Source organism: Nematolebias whitei, chromosome 23, assembly GCF_014905685.2.
Source record: "Nematolebias whitei isolate Nwh7 chromosome 23, NemWhi1, whole genome shotgun sequence".
Lineage (NCBI taxonomy): Eukaryota > Metazoa > Chordata > Actinopteri > Cyprinodontiformes > Rivulidae > Nematolebias > Nematolebias whitei.
In genome coordinates, this window is record NC_056520.1 from 18,766,401 (window position 1) to 18,791,132 (window position 24,732).

General features: G+C 38.6%; 1 protein-coding gene across 3 annotated transcripts in view; it reads left to right on the forward strand.

The window, feature by feature from the left end:
• The window catches only part of LOC119428691 (poliovirus receptor homolog), a 27,378-nt gene extending 3,229 nt beyond the window's left edge, over positions 1-24,149 (forward strand). For 2 of the 3 annotated variants that reach the window (XM_037696363.1, XM_037696364.1), the window contains exons 4-7: positions 1,535-1,858; positions 3,913-4,245; positions 10,837-11,121; positions 12,073-12,347. In XM_037696363.1, coding sequence (XP_037552291.1) covers positions 1,535-1,858; positions 3,913-4,245; positions 10,837-11,121; positions 12,073-12,260 — 1,130 coding nt within the window. In that variant the 3' untranslated portion in view covers positions 12,261-12,347. Of the gene's footprint in view, positions 1-1,534; positions 1,859-3,912; positions 4,246-10,836; positions 11,122-12,072; positions 12,348-23,840 lie in introns of those variants that run through there. The other variant, XM_037696365.1, reaches the window with a different exon arrangement.
• The last annotated feature ends 583 nt before the right edge of the window (positions 24,150-24,732 follow it).

Here is a 24,732-nt window from a genome sequence, read left to right on the forward strand (position 1 = left end):
CCCCCCCCCCCCCCCCGGACAATCCAGATGTTGGATAACAGAACCAGAAGAGTTAATTACACCCCTTTTCAAAGACACATTTTTCACACTTGTCAACATGTTTTGGCTTGAAGTGTACGCCTGTGCAGAAAGGCTTGAGAAACCCCTCGTTTCCTTTTTTGTTTCCAAGCAGCCAGACTTTCTTGTAACTTTTTTAAAAGTGGTCTTAATCAACAGTCTCTAAAAGTTGTTCAAATCAAGTCAACTTTATTTGTAAAACACATAAAAATAACAAAGTTGACCAAAATGCTATACAATGAATCTGTAAAACAGAGGAATCGCATTTCCTTCAAAAATGCATTGTGAATGCTTATTGCCAAAGAACTTGCTGAAATTAGCTAAAAACATGCTGAAATGTAGCTGAAATGAAGAACTAGCCTAAATTAGCAGGAGAAAGCGGAAATAACACATATTTGCCGAATTAGGTTTAAATAAGCAGAAATGAGCCCCCCTCAAAAAAAGAGTGAAATTAGCTAAAAAAGCTGAAATTTGCAAATAGCTGAAAAGTAGCTGAAAAATCAGAATGTAGCTTAAACAACCAGAATGAAGTGGAAAGAGCTGAAATAAGTTAAAAAAAAGATGTATTGGTTGAAAAAGCAAAAAAGTTGCATAAAACGGCTAAATAGTAACTGAAATAGTAGAAAAAGCTAAAACTAGCAGAAAAAAACTGAAAAGAGCATAACAAGCTGAAATGCGCAGAAAAAAGTTAGAAAAAGCACAAAAATATTGTAGTTAGCAGAAATAATCTAAAAGTACAAAACAGCTGTAAAAAAACAGCTGAAAGTAGCTGAAACAAGTTTTAAATTTGCACAAGGAAGCTGAAAGAAGCTAAAGCAGAACAAAATGTGAAAGGAGCGGTCAAAGGTTGTAAACGGATCTAAAGATGTGAAGGATGTAAAATGAGCTCAATTCATTTTTCAATGTGAAAAAAGTGGCAGAAAAGGCTAAATATTTGAAAAAGCTAAAGTGGCACCAATACCAAGTTGTAACAGGATTGTCCCGAAAGAGCTGAACATTTTTATTATGATTTGTTGAAATAGTGGTAGCTAAAAAACTGGGATGAGAATTGCGTTAAAAAAAGTATGGAAGAAAAATGGATTGCAATAGTGTGAATGCTTCAGACGCTTCATAAGTTTTAAGCTACTTTTTGCCTTTTCAGCTACTTTGCAGCTATTTTTTTTTTGCTAATTTCCGCCCTTTTTTTTTTTTTAGCTATTTTTCTAATTTTTGTGCTCATTTTGACTTATTTAAACGTAATTCAACAAATACGTGCTCTTTCTGCTTTCTTCTGCTAAAGTAGCTTGGTCTTCCATTTCAGCTACATTTCAGCATGTTTTTAGATATTTTCAGCTGTTTTTCAGCAAGTTCTTCAGCAATAAGCATTCACCACACTGCATTTTCACAGGATAGGCAATTCATCTAGTTATTACAACATTTCAACTTGGATTATTCTCTGAGTCATCCTTGCTCTCCTGTTTCTTCTGTCTTCTTTCAGGTCAGATTACAGCTCCTGCCAGTCTGACTGCAGAGGCAGGACATCCCATTGTGCTTAGCTGCAACATCACCACGGCGACGGGCGACACCGTTCGCCAAGTGCGCTGGCTCAACAAGCACTCCAAGTTGCTCCTGGCCTATGAGCAAAGAGTGCCGGTCCGTATCAGCTACCAGGAGCCCAACGTGAAGCTCACTGCCTCCAACAACAATGGCAGCTACATCACCATCAAGAAGGTGCATCCAGCTGACGATGGCTGCTACCAATGTGTGTTTGACGTTTTCCCCAGCGGGCAGAAAAATGGCTCGACCTGCGTCAGCGTCACTGGTGGGGGCTCAGTGTTTTCACCTGCTGTATTTGTGTTTTAAATTGGAGAAATTGCTTTTCCTGCAAAAATGCAGTGTGAATGCTTATTGCTGAAGAATTTGCTGAAAAATTGCTGAAAATAGCTAAAAACTTGCTGAAATTGAAGAGCAAGCTTAAATTAGCAGAAGAAAACAGAATGAACATATCTGCTAAATTTGATTTTAAATAAGCATAAATGATCACAACACTTAGGGAATTAGCTAAAATAAAAAAGTAGCTGAAAAGGCAGAAAGAAGCTTAAAAATCCAGGAGGAAGTGGAAGGAGCTGAAAGTATCTAACAAAGTGGAATTATATGAAAAAGCTATATTTAGCACAAAACGGCTAAAAAATAGCTGTAAAAGCTGAAAATAGTAGAAAAAAGCTGAAAGGAGCTGAAATTAGCAGAAAGAAGATGGACTGAAAGTAAGAAATTACCACAAAATACTTGCCTTTATCTAAAAACAGCTGAAATAAGCTGTAAAATGCTTTTAAAAAGTAGCTGATAATGTAGAACAAGCTTAAATTAGCAGAAGAAAGCAGAAAGAACACAATTGCCCATTTAGACTGAAAGAAGCAGAAATGAGCACTAAAAAGTGAATATTATCTGAAAAAGATGAAATTGGCAACAACAAAAAAAACAACCTGCTGAAAAGTAACTAAAGTTTTCAGAAGGAAGAGGAGAGCACATTTTCACTGAATTAGGCTGAAAAAAGTTGAAATGAATGCCAAAAATGTGGAGTTAGCCAAAAAAGCTAAAACTAGCATAAAACAGCTAATTAGTAGCTGAAGTAACAGGAAAAAGCTGAAACTTGCAGAAAATAAGCTGAAAGGCTCATAACAAGCTGAAATCAACTGAAAGTTGCAGAAAAACTGAAATGATCTAAAAACAGCTGAAATTAATTAAAAATACTAAAGGTAGCTGAAAAGTTAAAACATGCTTAAATTAGCTTAGAAAGCAGAAAGAACGTGTTTGCCCAGTTAGGCTGAAAGAAGCAGAAATTAGCACTAAATAGCTGAAATTGGCACCAAAAAAACCCCCAAAACGGCTGAAACGTAGCAATAAAGGCAGAAAAAAGCTAATTACCAGAAGGATGTGGAGAGAGCACATTTTTGCCAAATTATGCTGAAAAAGTTCAAATGAGTGCAAATAACGTGGAATTAGCCATAAAGGCTAAAATTAGCATAAAACGGCTAAATAGTATGTGAAATCGCAGAAAAAGCTGAAACTTGCTTAAATAAGCTGAAATTAGCAGAAATTGGTTACAAGAAGCACAAAAATGTTGTAGTTAGTAGAAATAATCTAAAAGGAGCAAAAAGCATGAAAAATTAGAGGAAAGTAGCTGAAAAAAGTTTAAATTTGCACAAGGACGCTGAAAGAAGCTGAAGCAGAGCAAAATGTGAAAGGAGCAATAAACGATTGTAAACAGATCTAAAGATTTAAAGGAGGTAAAATGAGCTAAATTTTTTTTATGAGGAAAAAAATGGCCGAAAAGGCTAAATATTTCAAAAAGCTAAAGTTGCACCAAAACCAAAAGTCACAGCAGGATTGTCCTGGAAGAGCTGAACATTTTGATTCATTATTTGTTGAAATGGCGCAAAAATTGTGGAACGAGAAAGATGCTGAAAAATGTATGGAAGAAAAATGGATTACAGTTGTGTGACTGCTTCAGAAGCACGTCCATCCTGCAGAGAGCATTGTTTACTGCGGCAGTTCTGTCCAGCATTAGAAGTCTTGTTTTCCCTCCATGTAGTTATTTAAATACTTTTTTATATTTGTATCCTGATGAGAGGCACCAAGTGTTTGTTTTTTGCTTCAAATGCTTCAAAGCAGCAGGGAAAGTTTGGAGATCAGCAGAAGATAAAACCCACCCACCAAGCTGAACTTGGTGCTTCCTGTAAAATGCTCACACATGGTTATGTTGCTGCTGACTCACCAGCCTTGTAAAGACTTTACTGTAATTTAAGATGCAAGTAGAAAATCACTGTCATCTCTTTTTTTTTTCAGTCTAATGGTAGAAAACTGTCTTTCTCTCAGGTAAAGTGCACCTGGAAGGCAACATAAACAAGACTGTCGTAATCGGGAGGCCCGTCGTTCTGTCCTGCTGGTACAGCCTGGGTGAGAGGGTTCGCCAGGTGCTGTGGAGGAAGACGGCCGAGCAGGGGGACACCACCACGGTCGCCTCCTACGCCAAACACGGCCACCACGCAGAGGAGCTGTTCAAAGGTCGGGTCAGTCTGAGCCGAACTCTGGGAGAAACCAAACTGACCTTCAGTCAGGTCCGCATGGAGGACGAGGCCTGCTACACCTGTGAGTTCCACGCCTTCCCAGATGGCACCAGGAGCGCCACCACCTGCCTGTCCGTTTATGGTGAGGAGATTTTAGATTTTCAACTTGGCTGCTTTGATTTTATAAAAAAAAAAAAGAAGTTAGTTACTGCTTCTTGTAGATATTCACAAATGTAGTCATGGGAACAGTTGATAACGACATTGACTAATAACACTTAACAGGAATAGTTGTGGTCTAGAAGAAAACTTAACTTCTTGCAGTGGCGACGATTACCCTCTTTTTCGGGGTGCTCAAGCACCGCTACATTTTAACTCGGCACCCCTGAAAAATAAACCAGCATTAGGATTTTGTATGGAAACAATTCTCAAATCTTAGATTCACCGAAATATTGTTTAAATATGGAATAAATGTTGACCGCCTTAAACGGGCCAATAATATCAGATTTATTGTTTTTTTTGTTTTTTTGCAAGAGTCGGATCCTCAACGCCACCTGTCAATCAGTCCAGTAGGCTCATCGGCAACTGAACAATCGGCAATCTCAGTTTGTCCTGAAGTGAGATGCCCCTTACCTGCAGGACCTGGGGTTCATGAAGCGGAATGCTACGTATGTAGCATGTTAGCTAACATGTCTGTATTGCACACCGCATTACAGTTGTCAGCAATAGTCAAGATAAGATAGAACTTTATTGATCCAGCAGGAAATTGTTGCGCCAGAGTTTCAGTACAAAGGAACATAACTGGGGATGGAAGGGGGGTGTTAGGATGCATGAGAGAAGCAGAGCGTGTTCTATTCACACAAGGGGAGCTGTTGGTCAGGCTACTTCTTGTTGCTCTCTAAAATAGTTATTGAATCAAGTGTTAACTTATGTAGGTAAACATAGATATTTAACAACCCGTTACAATACACCAGAATACAGGAAATGGCATCTACTTTATTGAAAATTTTATGGGGGAGGATCCCCAGACCCCCCCACCAGTATATTCCCACCTCCAACCCCCCACATTGCAAATGCTTCCGACATCAATGGCCACTGCGTTGTTCAAGCCAATAGCCATAGTCAACACTGGGGGCTAAGCGCCCCTGAAGGTCAGATTCTAGAATCGCCCCTGGCTTCTTGCCACGTTGGGAGGAAGATAAAACGTTGGAAAATAAAACCTCCAGGAAGACGCAACAAACCTTGGAGTGGTGGTGCACTGTTCTGTTTTACAGCCACTTCTTCAAAATATGACCTTCCCACGTCCTCACCACAAGCTTCAGCATCAGCAGTTTGTAAATAAATATCGTGACAAAGTTGATGCGTTAAAAATGAAAAAGATACGATTGCAATGAGCCAAAGCTTTTCTGGAGTAACAGCTGCAGGGAAACGGATGGATTGAGTTTTCTGTGAGCTTGTTTCAGCCAACGTTTCTGAGAATACGTCACAATTGGATGGAAGAAGTTAATTAAATATTAAGTGAATGCTTAAATAAGATACAACAGAATAATTGTATGAAATTCTACAACTGGACTACAGTCTAAACATCTTTAAAAAATGTGAACAGGCATCACAAAGGTAATGAATCAAGAATCTCATAGAATTGTGGACATTAGTGATACAAACAGATAAATAATTGGAAACATTTATTGGAAAGATTTTATTATGAAATATTTAGAAACTATGCTATATGTTGTGTTGAAATTCACATTAGCCTTTTATGCAAAAACACAAAGAAACAATACTTAAAAACGTGTTTTAATGAAATTATCTTCAAAGCAAATTGTTATGCAGTAATAAAACTGTTTTATGTTTATCTCTAGATAATAAATCTTTTGTTGTGATAACTAGATTGTGTGAATATTTATGAAGCATTCACACAATTGTGATCCGTTTTTCTTCTGTGTGTTTTTCAGCATCTTTCTTGTTCCACAATTTTTGTGCTATTTCAACAAATCATAAATCAAAACGTTCAGCTCTTTCAGGACAATCCTGCTGTGACTTTTGATGTTGGTGCAACTTTAGCTTTTTGAAATATTTAGCCTTTTCTGCCACTTTTTCTCATAGAAAATGAATTGAGCTCATTTTACCTCCTTCAAATCTTTAGATCTGTTCGCAACCTTGTATTGCTCCTTTCACATTTTGTTCTGGTTCAGCTTCTTTCAGCTTCCTTGTGCAAATGAAACTTTTTTCAGCTACTTTCAGCTGCTTTTTCAGCTGTTTGTTTTCAGCTGTTTGGCGCTCGTTTCAGGATCTTTATGCTAACTACAACATTTTTGTGCTTCTTGTTACTTCTATCTGCTCATTTCAGCTTGTTCATGCGATTTTTCAGCTATTTCTACAATTTCAGCTATCATTTAGCTGTTTTTACACTAATTTTAGCTTTTTTAGCTAATTACATATTTTTTCAATAATTTGACATTTTTTCAGCTTAATGCAGCAAAAATGTACTCTCTCCACTTCCTTATTGTAATGTCAGCTTCTTTTTTCCTTTTTAGCTCCTTTTCAGCTGGTTTTTTTTTTAAACTAATTTCAGCTTATTTTCAGATAATTTCCATTTTTTAGTACTCATTTTTGCTTCTTTAAGCCTAATTGGGCAAACATGTATTATTTCTGCATTTTTTTTTTTTTTTACTAATTTAAGCTTGTTCTTACTTTTCATCTACCTTTTGTAGGAATTTGTTTAGCTAAGTTCAGCTGTTTTCTGATAAAGGCAAGTTTTTTGTGCTAATTTCTGCTACTTTCAGCGTAATTAAGTTATTTCTGATAATTTCAGTTTATGCTCCTTTCAGATTATTTCAGCTAGCTTTGGCTTTTTCTGCTATGTCAGCTACAATTTAGCTGTTTTGTGCAACATTTAGCCTTTTCAGCTAATTCCACATTTTTTCAGCTCATTTCAGCTTCTTCCACTTCCTTGTTGTTTACGATTCTTTCTTTTCAGCTAATTTTTGCTAATTTCCTATTGTTTTTGCTAATTTCTGCTTATTTAATCCTAATTCAGCAAATGTGTTCTTTCGGCTTTCTTCTGCTAACTTAGGCTTGTTCTTACATTTCAGTTACATTTCAGCATGTTTCTTAGCTAATTTCAGCTGCATTTTGAGCAAGTTCTTCAGCACAAAGCATTCACACTGCATTTTCGCAGGAAATGCAGTTTCTCAAGTTTTATTATCAATAACTCGACAGTAACTAAGTGGAGATCAAAGCAGTTGTGCTAGAAACCAATTGGAACTAAAAATATTACATCAAGGAACTTCCAGAAAAAAAAAAGTACTCTTATATCATCTGGATGGTTTCTTTTTTATGTTCGAGACGCTTCGTCCTTCATCCAAAGGACTTCTTCAGTCCTTTCATTTTGGCATGGCTGCCCCAGAGGCGTTGATACGGGAGAGGGTGGGCCCCAGAAAACATTTTATCACCAGCAAACTGTTTTTTTCTCACTATGGGAAAATGGTGTTTGTGGCTCCTCGGACTGAAGAAGTCCTTTGGATGGAAGCTGAAACGTTTCAGCAAAAATAAGAAACTGTCCAGATGACCTGACTGACCATTGTTGGATTTAAAAAAAAAAACTTTTTTGGATTGAGCATGGACTTTGGTGAACTCATAGATCATCTAGAAGTGCCATGAACATTATACTGAACATCTCCTCCTTCATGTCTCTCTGTGAGTGCAGCTACAGCGTGCGCTCTCAGCACATTATTACCTGCAGTGTTCCCTCAGTGAGGACTGAACTAGGCAAAAGGGCCTTCTACTCCGCTCCTGTTTCCTGGAATATCTTACAAAAAGTTCTGAAGCTCTCGACCTTGACCTCTCTAAGTGGCTTCAAACATCTAAGTTCCTGGCAAGAACCAACAGACATGTTCCTGTTTTTAGTTTTCTACACCGCCGTATAAGCTAGCTGTTTTTTTGTTTGTTTTTATTTTTTTAATGCCATTTTCTGTCACTTGTTCTTCTCAATTAGTATGCTTCCTTTTATGATTGTCCACTGTTGTCATCAGTCTTTGTTAAAATCAGGTCTGTCTTGTAAATGAGTCCCCGAGGCTCAATGGGATTAACCTGTATAAATAAAGGTTGAATGAAAAAATAAAATCAGGTGTACCATAAGAACCGCTGCTTTTTGCACCATAATCCTCTCATGAACACAAATCAGATTGTTTTCTCTGATTGACCTGTTCTTAGTAAAGTTGGCAAAGTTGTCTGGACTTGCAGCACTTAGTATGAGGCTACAATTGACAAAAAGTCCTAACCCTATGCTTTCTTTAATTTGACTGTCTTTGCCCCTTTGTTATAGTCCCTTAATCCAGTTTGGTTTTACACAATTCTGGGATTATATTCCAAATCACAGATATGCTGAAGGCTGTGAGGAAACAATTGGTGTGCTGGTCTTTCATAGCTCAGGAAGCACCAAATATAAGCAAAGCCACAGGAAGGCACGAGGTGAGAGGTTCTACAGTCGGTCATTAAACTACTGTTCTGGCCTGCTCGGCGCTCCTCCGCGACTCTTAACCCCGTCCTATTTTTCTTTCCACTGTGAACACAATGCAAGCCTCACCATTCTCAGACTCAGAAGTTGGAATTGGAGTGCGAGTGGCTTTTTGCTCTTCCTCCGCTGTGTGTGTGTGTTTGCAGTGATAATAAGTGGAGTGTGAAAGTGGTGATTAATTTGGGATGGGTTCCAGAGCAAGAGTGGCTCTCTGTTTCCCAACACACAAAGCCTCACTGTGTGTGTGTGTTTGTCCTTTTTGCACTGCTAAATAGGGTTTGCCTTTGTCTGAACCAATGGAAACAAAGCTCCAGACACACACAAACACCAGCAGGCATTTGGTAAAAGCTGCCAAACTTTGTCTGGCTTCTGTTTACAAGACGGCTAGTTGGAGTGTGACGTGTGTGTGTGTGTGTGTGTGTGTGTGTGTGTGTGTTTGTGTCAGATTGGAGAGATTTTTTTCATTCAACCTTTATTTAGACGGGTTAATCCCATTGAGCCTCGATGACTCATTTACAAGAGAGACCTGAAATTGACACATACACATACAAGCCAGATTCCAAAAAAGTTGGGACACTAAACAAATTGTGAATAAAAACTGAATGCAATGATGTGGAGGTGCCAACATCTAATATTTTATTCAGAATAAAACACAAATCACAGATCAAAAGTTTAAACTGAGAGAATGTATCATTTTAAGGGAAAAATCTGTTGTCCCAACTTTTTGGGGATTTGTTGACGTCATGAAATTTGGAAACAAGTCCATTTTTACCACTGTGTGGCATCCCCCCTTCTTCTTACAACACTCAACAGACGTCTGGGGACAGAGGAGACCAGTTTCTCAAGTTTAGAAATAGGAATGCTCTCCCATTCATGTCTAATACAGGCCTCTAACTATTCAATCTTCTTGGGCCTTCTTTGTCGCACCTTCCTCTTTATGATGTGCCAAATGTTCTCTATAGGTGAAAGATCTGGACTGTAGGCTGGCCATTTCAGTACCCGGATCCTTCTCCTACGTAGCCATGATGTTGTGATTGCTGCAGAATGTGGTCTGGCATTATCGTGTTGAAAAATGCAGGGTCTTCCCTGAAAGAGATGACGTCTAGATGGGAGCATATGTTGTTCTAGAACCTGAACATAGTTCTCTGCATTAATGGTGCCTTTCCAGACATGCAAGCTGCCCATGCCACAAGCGCTCATGCAACCCCATACCATCAGTGATGCAGGCTTCTGAACGAAGCATTGATAACAACTTGGGCTATCCTTGTCCTCTCTGGTCTGGATGACATGGCGTCCCAGTGTTCCATAAAGAACTTCAAATCGTGACTCATCTGACCACAGAACAGTCTTCCATTTTGCCACACTCCATTTTAAATTACCCCTGGCCCAGTGCAAACGTCTGAGCTTGTGGAGCTTGCTTAGAAATAGCTTCCTCTTTGCACTGTAGAGTTTCAGCTGGCAACGGCGGATGGCACGGTGGATTGTGTTCACTGACAATGCTTTCTGGAAGTATTCCTGAACCCATTCTGTTATTTCCTTGACAGTGGCATTCCTGTTTGAGGTGCAGTGACGTTTAAGGGCCCGGAGATCACGAGAATCCAGTAGAGTTTTACGGCATTGACCCTTACGCACAGCGATTTGTTCCAGATTCTCTGAATCTTTTGATGATGTTATGCATGGTTGATGATGATAACTTAAAACCATTTGCTATTTTACGCTGGGTAACACCATTCTGGTATTGCTGCACTATCTTTCTGTGCAACAATGGTGGAATTGGTGATTCTCTTACCATCTTGACTTCTGAGAGACACTGACACTCTGAGAAGCTCTTTTTATACCCAATCATGTTGTCAATTGACCTAATTGGAGTTAATTGGTCTTCCAGCTGTTCGTTATATGCTCAATTTCCTTTTTCCAGCCACTTATTGCTACTTGTCCCAACTTTTTTGGGATTTGTTGACACTGAAATTTTGAATCAACATATTTTTCCTTTAAAATGTTACATTGCCTCAGATTAAACTTTTGATCTGTCATCTATGTTATATTACGAATAAAATATTGACATTTGTCATCTCCACATCATTGCATTCTGTTTTTATTCACAATTTGTTTAGTGTCCCAACTTTTTTGGAATCCGGTTTGTAAATTATCGTTGATTAACAAATCGTATATGGGTCTTTTTAGAATGTTGTGTCATCTCTATTTTGTTTTCTCCAGTTTTACCTGAACCAGAGGTGGGCCACGTGACCTCACCCTCCGGAGTCACAGAGGCGAACTGCACCACTCAGTCGCGGCCTGCGGCGCACGTCACGTGGGACACCGGCGGTGACAACCGAACGCTCGGACCGCCCATCTTGTCTCTGTACGAGCAGGGCGACGGCACGACGATCGTGACGAGCACGCTGCTCTTTCAGTCAGGGCTGCTCAGTGAACAGTCGGTCAAGTGCGTCGTGCGACACCAGGGTTTGGAGAAAACCCTCACACTTCCCCTCAACTCAGACGGTGAATGTTCAGAAAACGCTGCCAAATCGCCCTCAATTGGGAAAGTCTTAGAGATGCAGGAGGATAGATGCTGTTGTGTGTTTTCTTTTTTTAGTCAGGAGTTATTGTTTCTTCTGAAAGGCAAAGACAAACAGTAGTACAGTAGTCCCTCGTTTATTGCGAGGGTTTGGTTCCGAATCCCCCCCCGCAGTAACGCTCTTGCAATGTTCTAAACTCTTAAATCTATTAATTTTAACAACATACGTATATGTACTGTACTGTAGCTACTACAGAATTTTATATGGGAACTTACTAGCCTTGGTCCAGTTCTGATCAGCTCTCTGCATCCACTGAACTCTAAAGTCACTATGAATAAGGACCAAACTTTTTAGTCCGGATCGGATCAAAACTTTCCCACCGTTTCGGCAAAAAGCAGCAGGCTGGAAGCACTGTTGAGTTCTGGGAAGTGCGTTGTTGCCTAGTTCTTTTGGACTGGTGATACTATGTAGGCTTATTGAAAGAAAACTACAAAATGGCGGCACGTGGCCCGCAGCTGCCAGTTGAATAGCCCTACCCTAGACAGATTTTAACAGACAGAAACTTTTAGAATGATCTACAACTGGTTAATGTTTGGAGATGAACTGATTCAAGATGTCTGACCTTGAAAAACACAAATATGGCTATAACTCTAACAATCACTGATAATGATCTATAATTTGTTGCGTCAGCTATGAGATGATCTTAGTCTAAAGTTTTGACATGAAAGACGGTGTGTGATATGCATTCTTCAAGAAATATTTTGTTTTTAATTATGGCTGCTTTGATTGGATCCTGAATCCTGTAATGGTACATCTTACCAGAAGAATTACTACAGTGCTGCATGTTTTGTCCATATGTAAGACATTTTACACTCAGTTTATTTTTAAACATAAATAGACTTACAGAGGATGTGTGTGTGTTTTTGTGCTGCAGCGCGTCCAGCCATAATTATCCTCATCTCGGTGTGCAGTGTGGCTTTGGTCCTCCTCCTGTGTCTGTGTGTGTGTCTCTGCAAGTCCTTCATCTGTTCTGATGGTAAGTCTGTGGTCCGTGTCACCGCGTTTACTTCTTTCTGTGTGCATTCAGAAAAAAAACATGTCTGTGGCAGCTGGTCTCGGTGAGTTTGATTTCCCAGAGGTATTTTAGGAAGCAAAGTTGGGAATACATAGTTTATAATAAACTAGAGAAGTTGCATTTCCTGCAAAAATGCAGTGTGAATGCTTATTGCTCAAGAATTTGCAGAAAAAGAGCTGAAATAAGCTAAAAAACCTGAAGTTGGCAAAGAGTAGCTGAAAAGGCAGAAGTTTAAACTAGCAGAAAAAGCTGAAAGTAGCAGCAATTACCACAAAACACTTGAATTTATCTGAAAACTGCTGAAGTTGGCTAAGAAATGCTAAAAAGGTAGCTAAAAATTAGAATAAGCTTAAAGTAGCCAAAGAAAGTAGAAAGAACGCAATTTGTCCAATTATGCTGAAAGAAGCCGAAATGAGCACAAAAAAAGAAAGGAAGAAAAAGAAATTTGCTATAAAACAAACAGCTGAATAGTAGCTAAAAAAGCATAAATCAGCTCAAATTACCAAAAATGAAGTGGAGCGAGCACAACTGTGCAGAAATTAGTGCAAAAAAGTGGACGATATCTGGAAAAAGCTGAAATTTGCAACAAAAAAAACAAACGGCTAAATAATAGCTAAAGTAGTAGAAAGAAACGTAAATTACCAAAAGGAAGTGGAGAGAGCACATTTTTGCCTAATTAGGCTGAAAGTAGCCGAAGTGAGTTCAAAAAAGTGGTAATTATCTGAAAAAAAAATCTGAATTAGCAGAAAACCAGCTGAATAGTAGCTAAAAAGCAAAAAGAAGCCTAAATTACCAGAGAGAAGTCAATAGAGCATATTTATGCTGAAAAAGGTTGAACAACGTTGAAATGAGTGCAAAAAATGTGAAACTAGCTGAAAAAGCTCAAATTAGCATACAACAGCTAAATAGTAACTGAAATAGCAGAAAAAGCTGAAACTTGCAGAATTTGGCAGCAAGAAGTTACAAGAAGCACAAAAATGTTTTAGTTGGTAGAAAGAATCTGAACGGAGCACAAAACAGCTGAAATTAGCCGAAAATAGCTGATTTTTTTTTTAATTGCACAAGGAAGCTGAAAGAAGCTGAAGCAGAACAAAATGTGAAAGGAGCAGTAAAAGGTTGTAAGCACATCTAAAGATTTGAAGGATGTAAAATGAGCTCAGTTCATTTCCTATGAGGAAGAAAATGGCAGAAAAGGCTAAATATTTCAAAAAGCTAAAGTTGTACAAATACCAACAGCCATAGCAGGATTGTCCTGAAAGAGCTGAATGTTTTGATAGATGATTTGTTGAAATGGCACAAAAATTGTGGAACAAGAAAGATCCTGAAAAATGTACGGAAGAAGTAAAGAACCCAGAATAACAACTATAAACAGGACTGTAATAGTGCAAGCATTCACACACAAAGCTCAAGTCCAAGCTATGACTTATCCTTTTTACCACCATCAGTCCCACTTTCAGTATTCCTGCAGCAAAGGAAAACGTGGAAGAAGAAAATAACTACTTTAATTTGGAGCAGTTCTGTTGCATTTCAGCAGAAGACCGAGTTTATTCTGGGAAGCTCTTGTAAGTGCCGGTGTAAATTTAGGAATTAAGCCACAACTAAAAGTACCACTGAGCATTTTAAAATTATACGTTCACATAACTTTTTTAAAACCTCAGGTATTTCTTTATTACTGTGTTCCTGTCAAGGGAGGAACGTATCCAGTTGATTTTAAAGTGTATTGTTTCTCTTGTGGCCAGTTGTGTCGGCCAACTTTTAAATGACTGTCATTGTGACAGAGATGAAGTGTTCTCGTTTCGTCTGGTTACAAACAGAGTCCATAAAATCCCACACTGTTTTCTGACTCACCAACCCAAGAATTGCAATGGCAAGACCAAACATTGTCCTTTTTTTTTTCTTTTTTTTTTTTAAATCGCATCGCGATAGACGGCTTTTCTCAGTTTACACATATCCTAGGAGAAATTTAATAAGTCAGCCTGCTTCGAGGCCAAACGGGGAAGTTGGATTCAGATAAGCCACATTTGTTGATTTTCAGGCAGACTGTTGTTTCTCTTCAGCCTTGAGTTCTGCTGGTATTTTTTTTTATCCAAAATGGTCAAATTTGTGAGCATTCCACTGGTCTGTGCTTATGAGCCCCCTCCAAGGTCATTCCCAACATGCTGGCGAGTCCCAGAAGCCGTAAGTGGCCTGCGATTCTCCCAAATCGCTTTCATCTTACGGTTTAGCTTGTAAATCAGCTGATTTGAGTACTCGACGCACGAACCAAACCTGCAGACAGGGCCGGCAGCTTTGCCATGGCTGAAACTGCTGCCGCCATCTTCTTTTATAGCCGATAACATAGGTATCTGCTGGTGCCAAAAAAAGCAGAAACCCTGCTATCATGATTCCAATATCTTTGGCGTCCTCCTTTTGGCATGAGGGTTCTCCAGGACCCTGTTACTTTTTTGAAAAAATTATCGATTGCATTGAAAGTCCAGCTGACCAAATCCATGATGTGTAAATAGGAGCTCCGATACACAAGACAGAGAGCAAAAAAAGCAGGGGGAGGATGGAAAAGGGAAGAAATGCGTCCGTCTTGCACAATAGCACGGGTGAGAAAAAAAAATATATAAAAATGAGTTTTTAATCAAAGCAACTGGACTCTTTTTGTTGTTTGTTGAAGACGATTCACTAATTATCAAAGGAGCTTTCTCAGTATATTAATCACACATTACTGTGGGGTGGACACAACTTTCATTTGGCTTCCCGTGGCTCATAAGTGTCGAATGCCCTTTTTAACATCAGATATATTAGGCTACTATTATTAGATTATGGTTTTATAATGACAATTCTTGTGTTCAGTGTTATTAGTGAAAATTTGATGCCTTTTTAAGGACGTCTGGATAAACAGATTGTAAACTTTATAAAAGTAGCTTGTGTAGAAGGGGTACTAGTATATCCTATATGATACTATATAAGGGGCGGCTGTAGCTGAGTGGTTAGAACAGTGTAATCTAGTGCAAGAGTTGGGGGTTCGATTCCACCAGCAGTCACATGCCAAAGCGTCCCTGGGCGAGACACTGAACCTCTCATTGCCTCCGATGTGTGTCCCATTGGTGTATGAATGTGATGAAGCTCTGATTATTCTTTGTAAAGATCTAGTAGAGTGCTGTATGAATGGGTAAATGAGGCACAGATTGTAGTGTAAAGGGCTTTGAGTATCTCAGTAAGATAGAAAAGTGCTATATAAGTACAATCCATTTACCATTTACTAGCTTAATAAATTAAATATCAAGGATTTATGAGGAAATGTACTGGTGAAGGTCATCTTGCAGCTACTTCCCACCCTCAGCTGACAAACTACTTACGTGTGTCATTAACACTCTTGATCCCTGTTAACACCTTTCCTTTTTGGCGCCATGCTAGCAGTGTTGTGCCAGCGTAAAGTGGTAAGTGTACCACTGCCCACTCCTCTTTTATTATAAATCTGCAGAGAGAGAAGAGGCTGGAAATAAAACTTGGAACAGAAGTGTTGGCTGCAGCTGATGTCTTTTCGGCCAAGCTGAAGTTGCAGAGGAAAAACAAAACTAAAGAATAGATGTCGAGGTCAGGATGACCAAACGGCAGCTCTTAATTAGTCAATGTCCATCTTATTATTTTATCCCTATTAGAAACCGAACAATGATTAGTTTCCTTTTCCTTCAGCTACTCTGTCATCGTTTCCCTGTAATATAAAAGCAGGAAGGACTTGCTCGCATTTTCCTAGTTTTCTTTAAGAAACTCATTAGTGCACGGCCTTTAGTCTTGATTTTCCAACTGTTTAACTAAGTCATACTGTTGATTTCAAAGTGTATTTTTGCCAGAGATGGCCTTAGAAGACTAATAATGCTGAAGAAGAGTAAAGCTACTTTTCACTTGAGACTTTCCACATGTCTTGGAGTTACCTTATTTTCCAACTCTGTGGCTCCTGAGCAGAATGTTAAGTGGATGTGTTGATTGTCTGGAGTTAACGGGCAGAAGAAAGACCCTCTTTTTCAGTCTAATCCCTCAGACTAAAGGCATGGACGGGGAAATGTTGATGAGTGTGATGTTGAACGCCTGCCCAGTTGATAACAAGGCCCCCCTCTCACGCTCGACAGTACAAACATAGACCCAGTGCCGGTTTGCCAGGGATGTGCCGAGAACACAGGCGTTTACAGTGACGTGACGCAGACTGTCCGTCAGGAGAAATGAGGGAAGTCTTTATGTAGGCTAATCACTTTACACACAGGATGGGAGCTTGTAGAGGTCCTTCCATGTTTTATTGTTAAGAACTCTGTAGGTGTAGATGCTGTTTTTTATTGTGTGAACGCTCATGTACGTTTTTCAGCGTCTTTCTCATTCCACAATTTTTGAGAGAGTTCAACAAATCCTATATCAAAACATTCAGCTCGTTCAGGAGAAGGGTGCTATGACTTTTGGTATTGGTACAACTTTAGCTTTTTGAAATATTTAGCCTTTTCTGCCACTTTTTTTCCACATAGAAAATGAATTGAGCTCATTTTACTTCCTTCAAATCTTTAGATCTGTTTACAACCTTTTACTGCTCCTTTCACATTTTGTTCTGCTTCAGCTTCTTTCTGCCAATTTCAGCTGTTTTGTGCTTCGTTCAGAGTATTCACTCTAACTACAACATTTTCATGCTTCTTCCAAATTCTTTCTGCTAGTTTCAGCTTTTTAAGCCTTTTTATGCAAGTTTTAGCTACTATTTGGCTGTTTTTGAGGGAATTTTTAGCTTTTTCAGCTAATTCCAAATTTTTTGCACTCATTTCAACTTTTTTCAGACTAATTCAGCAACACTGTGCTTGCTTTACTTCCTTCTGGTAATTTAACATTCTTTCTGCTTTTTTAAGCTACTATTCAGCTGTTGTTTTTCAAATTTGTCTTTTTTTTTTCAGATAATTTCCACTTTTTGTGCTCATTTCTGCTTCTTTAAGCCTAATTGGGCACAGCTGTGCTTTTCCCACTTGCTTCTGGTAATTTAATCTTCTTTCTGCCTTTTCAGCAATTTATTTTTGTTGTTGTTGCTAATTTCAACTTTTTTTAGATAATTTACAAATGTTTGTGTTCATTTCTGCTTATTTAAACCAAATTCAGCAAATTGCTAACTTAAGCTAAGCTTGCTCTTCCATTTCAGCTACATTTCAGCATGCTTTTAGCTATTTTCAGCTGTTTTTCAGAAAGTTCTTCATCAATAAGCATTCACACTGCATTTTTGCAGGAAATGCACCTTTGCTAGTTATTTTTCATTCATAATATGGTTGTTTACCTCCTGTTTGAACCATCCCAACTATGCATTTCCTGGAGAAATTATTTATGTGCCTCATCTCTTCCTCTAAAGCTTTAGGTGCTGTTCTGACTATATGTAGATATGTGGTTCTGTCCTGGTTTAAATTTAGTTTGATTTTAAAATTTAGCTTCTATTCGCCTTGCCTATATTGTTGTTTTGTGCAGAGTTTTAGCTGTTTATTTTATTTCTAAGTCTAAAGTCATTTGCAAAACCTCAGCATTGAGAGACTTACAGAAACACAATTTTTAGTCTTAATATTTTAAGTATTTATGGCCATTTGTCTCAAGATGTTTAAACTGATTTGTTTGTCATATTTATCTTATCGACAGATTAAGTTTTTGAATAAACCTGCTTCAAGATGGCCACCGCAGCTAAATGACCATTAAAAAAAAAAAAAAAAAGACATAAATGACTGGAACTAAAAATGTGTTGCGTTTGGAACTGAGACTGATCTCCAACACACAGATCTTCATTTATCGGTAATATTTTACCATTTAACTATTTGGAGACGATCTAACAAGGTTGAGTCAGGTCCTCTGGACAGATTCTTCTTTGTTGAAACATTTTGTCTTTTATCCAAAATACTTCTTCAGTCTGAGGTGCAGCACCTTCTCATAGTGGATCAACCAGTTTTCTGGTGACATCCAAAGCCAGCTGTTCACATACAAAAGGAGGACCATCAGCCTAACGACCGATTGTTAGTAAAGTTGAATTTAGTTTGAAACTAAAGTTGCATTCGGGCCCAAAAAATCAGATCCACCCCGGCCCCATAGCCATCATTTCCAAACCCCACCCAACCTGACGAATTAACTGTAATTACAGATCCGAACCCCATCCAACATTTTTAATTAAGCTTTGACTGCTTATATAGTCATTAACGGTCGGCGGACGCATGCATCTGAATAAAAGGGGCAGAAGATCGGAGCTGAGGCAGTGTTTGTCCTTTCAAGACCGTCAAAGCGCATTAAATCCCTGCTTCTGCCTGCATTCTGCATTATTCAGACACGGACCCTGCTCTGACATGTCTGCTTTGGGATATCACCTGTTTGGGTCATCGGCCGCGTGCATGAACATCAATTTGGGCAATGGATCGCTTCCTGGCAGTAGCCTACCAGTAGTCCCATCTGAAGCTTAACTGAAATTTATTTTACCTCTTTCAAGGCCTGTCAGCTCACGGTGAAATGGTTGCGTACAGCAGGCAATTGAATGGCTTCATGTTGCCATATAATTGGATAATATGGCAAGCCATGTTGCCTTATAATTGGATAATATGGCAAGCCATGTTGCCTTATAATTGGATAATATGGCAAGCCATGTTGCCATATAATTGGATAATATGGCAAGCCATGTTGCCATATAACTGGATAATATGGCAAGCCATGTTGCCATATATTTGGAAAACAGCTGATCTGCTGACGCAATCAATAGTCCGACACTGATCCAGCCCACCCACCCAGCACATTATCATGGCCCGGCCCAAATTTGGGTCAGGCCGGGCCCGGGTTAGAAATGACAGCTCTATTTTCAACTTGTGAAATTGGGGTGGGGGGAAGACACTATAAATTTCTTCTATGAAAGTTCAATTATTACCTTTTTAAAAGATTTACAGAACTGTCTCGGTTCGGACTGCAGTTAGGCTTATCGTGTTCATTGAAAATAAAACATTTTCTCTCTCATTAAAATAATAAACCCTGTCATTGGAAACTGAAACACTTTCCTGCTACTCCAACATTTATGTGAGCACTTCGAACTTCAGTGAGACGTGTGTGTTTCTGATGTGAAAAATGTCCATATTACTGAGTGTCCTTTACTTGTTGGAGAAAAAATATTCTCGCTTTATCTTACTTGCTCAAAAAGAACCACACTCGATAGCAGGAGAAGATTTTTAACTGATTTTTACTTGCAAGGTCAGATTTTCAGGACAGGTTACACAGATATACAGGAAGTACATACGAATAGGTCTGTTACGATAACAAATTTTGCTGGGCGATTGTCTCAGAAAATATTGCGATAAACGATAATATTGTTTGAAATTTGACAATAATTAATAATTGTCAAATTTAAGAAGAAATGTTGGCTAATTTTGTATGTAGTACCTTTTTTAACCACTGGATGGCAGTATAAGACTGTTTGAGCCAAAGGATGGATAGTGAGGGAGCGAACAGCGTGTCTCTTTAAGAAAAATGTGAGGGAGGCCCCTTGATGTGACATGGGCTGTCTCTCCTTTCTTTTTTCGGTTCTCAAAATGGCGGCTGGTCAGTGTGGTTTGAGCTTTTTAGCAAAGCATTTTTCACACAAAGCTTTTAATAAAAAAATCAGCAAACAAGTTCTCAGCTTCTTTTTGCAGAGAAAAACAACTTTTTAGACCAAGACACAGTTTTCAACTGTGAATTTTGGAGCTTTGACAAGACCCGAGCTTGGCCTGTTAGCTTAGCTCGTAGCTTAGCTTCTCAGCTTAGCTGCTTTTAATAATCCAAAAACATGATTTTGGACAGTTAAAGCAGATTTTAAAGAGAAAGGTGAGTGAAGAGCACCGGAGTTGAGCTTTTTGTCATCCAGTGTCTCCAGTAGGAAGAGAGAGACGAAGAAACGATAAAGCCGATAAATGAAAATGAGGTTGATAATTTTCACTTATCATGCGATTAATTGATTTATTGTTTATCGCGACAGGCCTAAACACAAAGACTAGTCACATCTGCGAGCTGCGTGTGCAGCTTGTTTTTTTTCTCTTATCAGTTCAGCTGAGCTCCCAGACTCTGAGGCGATCTTGGAGCGACAGCCTCACTCACTTACTCACCCAGCTCTCTCTGCTAACCCAAACATGTGATTCATGGGCAGAGTTATCGTTCTGAGCCATAGTAGTTAAAAACATCCGTAACCTTGGACCAAAAATTCCCTACTTGTCCTCTGAAATTCTGTTCAGATTTTATTTTGAAGCCTTTGTGGCTCTTAAAAAGATGAACAAATGAAGCTAAACTCATGCGTTACAGCAGGTTGGAGGCTGCTGTTGGCCTTTAAGAAAACAAACTAAACTGATATAGTTATTCTTAGTAAGAAAGTTAGAATATTTTTTCTTTTTACCTTTAGAATAAATCGGTTGTATTCAAACATGCTACATCCTTCTTAAACTTGTTTGTTCATTTTGAAGAAGATAAATCTAAATCTGTTTTCATGAACTTTTAGTAGAATTTTATCTAAAAAAGAAACAAGAAATTACAAAACATAACCATCTGTTAGGCTTAACAGGGGATACAAATAGTTGCTTAAGTTTATACTTTATAGTTTATTACCACATGAAGAAAGTGATTCACACTTTGGTTTGAGTCTGTCCACAGGATGAAACTCCTCCTGTGTCGCAGCTCAAAGTAAAGCTTCATGTTGAGTAAATCTCTGGGTGCAGTCCTGTTGGATGAATGAACCGCCCGAGTGTGAGCAATATTTAGCCTCTGATTGCTTCAATCTCTGTTGGGAAGAATGGGCAAAGCTCTACCAGTAAAACCATAAAGTCTGTGGTTTTCAGGCCGCACCAAAAAACTGAAAGAAACCGACTATACAGCAGGTTTATGGACACAAAGCTGACCAGTGATAAAAATCAGCAAGTTGTGACCTGCAGAAATGTTTTTGCTGGCAGCTTTGACTCTGCAGGCCAGCAGGAAGTAAAGGGTTTGTACCACATCCTGTTTAAATCGCAGTAAAAACTTGGACCTTGAATCCAGAGAGCAGAGCCGCCTGCTCCCGTTAGATTAGACGAAGGAAACGGTAGCAAAAGAAAACTTCCTGAAATGTTGCCGGCGACACCTGCTGGTGAGAAACTTTCGATTTTCAGACTTTTTAACAGGAAAGTGAACTCATCGTTCTTGCTCTGTTTGGCTTTCAGGCTACACGGGTCGATTCTGCTTCAGTGCGTAATCTCCAAATCTCTTCACTGGCACATGAACACACAGCTGTGACATCCTTTTTTTTTTTTTTTTACTCTGGAATTCATGTCATGTTTTATTTTGGTCATTTTCAGATAGGAGTGTGTTTGAAGTCTATGAATCAACTATAATCTCTGCCCATAAATTTATGACATTTTTACATCCAAGAAGTTTAATCCTCTGTAAAACCTCTAGACGAAAGAAACTTTATATCATTTAATTTAAAATGGCACAATAATGAACATTAAAGCATCCTTGCAACGTTTTATCATGGCTGCCCTGTCGTTTGTTGGTCAGCTTGTGCAACTCTGTGGTTTAAAGTTAAAATGAGCTCTGATGCATTACGCTGAAATTCCCCTGTTGTCGTTCGGCCTCCAGTGAAGTGAAACAGCTGTGGTTACTTCTCCTCTAGCTCCTCCATCACTTAAAACACTCTGAACTTTGCAGCCACAGCTGGAATGATGCGTCTGTCTATATTTATACACACCGAAGAGCAAAAATATTTGTATTGTTCATCTGTATTTCAAGCAAAAAAAAAAAAATCTACATTCATCGACTCGCTTTACAAAGTGACTTAAATACTTGGGATGCATGATATTATCGGCATGGTATTACTATCGAACATTAGAGATGAAGATAAATATCGGACGTCGGCCATTCTATCAAAATAACTCAACGATATATTTTTCAGGCATACATCACTTTCTGGCATCTGCATTTGGTAGCAGGCCAAACTGACAAAGACCTTGCAGCATAATGTAGTATTTTAATTCCACAGCAGAGAAAGATATGTAGTCTCTGTAAGTAGGTCTAGGGGGAAAAATATTGGTATCATATTGGCATATCGGATATCAGCTAAAAATCCAATATTGTGCATCCGTATCAAATGTGTATTTAGTGTTTGGTTAAAAACTCAAGATATATGTAGAAGATGATGCTCAATACATAAACCATAGCTGGGTTTTTTTTGTTTGTTTTGTTTGTTTTTTTTTGTTCATATAGCTTAAATGCTTTGGCTGAAATCCAACCAGCAACAAAAATAATTTGTTTCATGGTGGCACTCTAAAATTTCTTGTCTTGGTGGTGCACTTGAAATCATCACATATAATGTCTGCTTGATCCAAACAGAGTTTTTATCTGTTAACTCTGCTATGAAGATGACGATCCACCCAGCTAAAGTTAGCTAAATATTTAAAACTTTATTAGTCCAGAGCCACTTCATCACAGCGCAGCTTTCAAAAGGAGTCGAACAAACTTTTGCACCAGCGAACTTTTGATCTTAAACTTTAAAATTCATTCATACATACAGTTCAGGGGTTCCCAACCCTAGTCCTTGAGGAACACCATCCTGCATGTTTTAGTTGTTCCTCTGCTTCAACACACCTGATTTGAATGAAAGCAAATTAACAGGCTTCTGCAGAACATAAGGAAGTAATTAAACCACTGAATCAGGCATGGTGGAGAATAGAAACAACTGAAACGTGCAGGATGGTGTTCCGCAAGGACCAGGGTTTGGAACCACTGCATTTCTGATGTTGCTGTAGCTAGTTTGATATAATAGTTAGCTAAGTATGAGGGTCAGATATAGGACAGAACCAGATTTTGGCACAGCACAGTTCTATTTAGCAGAACTTACAGGCACTTTGGGGGGAAATTGATTTGTATTTAACCCTTGCACTCAGTCCAAAACCAGTTATTATTAAACATAGTTTATATTAACAGTAATCTGAACAGACATACTCCAGTTTAGGCTCTGGGATTTTCTATCAGAGTATGATTTATTTTCTTTCTGTAATTGCAATTTTATTATTTGGCTGCAAGATTAGTGATGAGATCTAGCTGCATTTTACAGGTGTATTTACCTGGAAGCAGCTACATCTGTTGTCTGTTTGTTGTGTGGCAATCCATTCAGTATACTTTAATATAGTACATAAAGGTTGTATAACATAGTTTATAAGCAGTTAAAGACTAAAATATCAAATGGTATCAAACGCGAACAATTGGTGATGCTATTTTAAGCTTTGTGATCATATGTGTAATTGCTAAACTTTTAACAGTGATTTTAAAAAAAAATGGAAGTGAATGACAGAGAAACAAATTAAATCAGTGTCTTGACTTGCAAACCCTTTTTTATGAGAGGCTCACAAGGTCCTAAATCTGACCTGTAACCCCCAAAGAACAGTTTTAATGCCAGGTCTGAACAGAACCAGAGACTTCAGGGCTGGATGAGTTTCTGATCAGATCTCAGAGAGACGCCCAGTCAGGAAAAAGTGGACAAGCAGGCAGCCAAGGTGGGAGTGCGTGATTAGGATACAATAAGTACGTAAAAGGAAAATGAAAGATTGTGGAAAGTTTTTGGTGGCAGGCTGACAAGCTTAACTTTATTTTTGTTTTGTGTTCAGACTGATTTCAGGTCTGACGTCACCGCTGCTTTGAAGAAGATCCAGCAGAGTTGGGAGCTCGACCCTGCTGCTCAGCACCGTGCCCTTCGGCTCAGCGTGCAGAGAAAGCTGCTGGTTCTGTTCCCATGAAGGGGAAACACGCAGACATACACATGCTACTACGTAAAAAATAACTAAAACGTTATTTTATTTAATGCTAAAAAATAAGCTGTAGAAGAGCTGCTGTTGAAATCCTTCTGCCAGGACTTCAAACTGAATCTTTGCCAAGAGGAACGACCAAGTTTTAAGGATAAAATGTTTTTCTGTAAAACACGCAGTTTATATATATATATATATATATATATATATATATTAGAATATCATGAAAAAGTTGATTTTTTTTTCAGTAATTCCATTCAAAAAGTGAAACTTGTATATTATATTCATTCATTACACACAGACTGATATATTTCAGATGTTTCTTTATTTTAATGTTGATGGTTATAACAGACAACTAATGGAAACACCAAATTCAGTATCTCAGGAAATTTGATTATTAAGACCAATAAAAAAAAAGGTTTTCGAAATGCTGGCCAACTGAAAAATATGAACATGTTAAGTATGTGCATGTACAACACTCTATAAATAAAGGGAAAATGAAAAAATATTTAATTGGGGCTCCTTTTGCCTGGATTACTGCAGCAATGCGGCGTGGCATAGAGTCAATCAGCCTGTGGCACTGCTCAGGTGTAGAACACAACTTTGGATCACTCAGCAGCAGTCTCAGGCAAAATGCTTCTGAATCTGTCTCTTGTTCAAGAGTGACTTGACACAAGCAATGCGACAGCTGAAACCCATGTCTTGCATACGTCTCTGCGTGGTGGTTCTTGAAGCACTGACTTCAGCTGCAGTC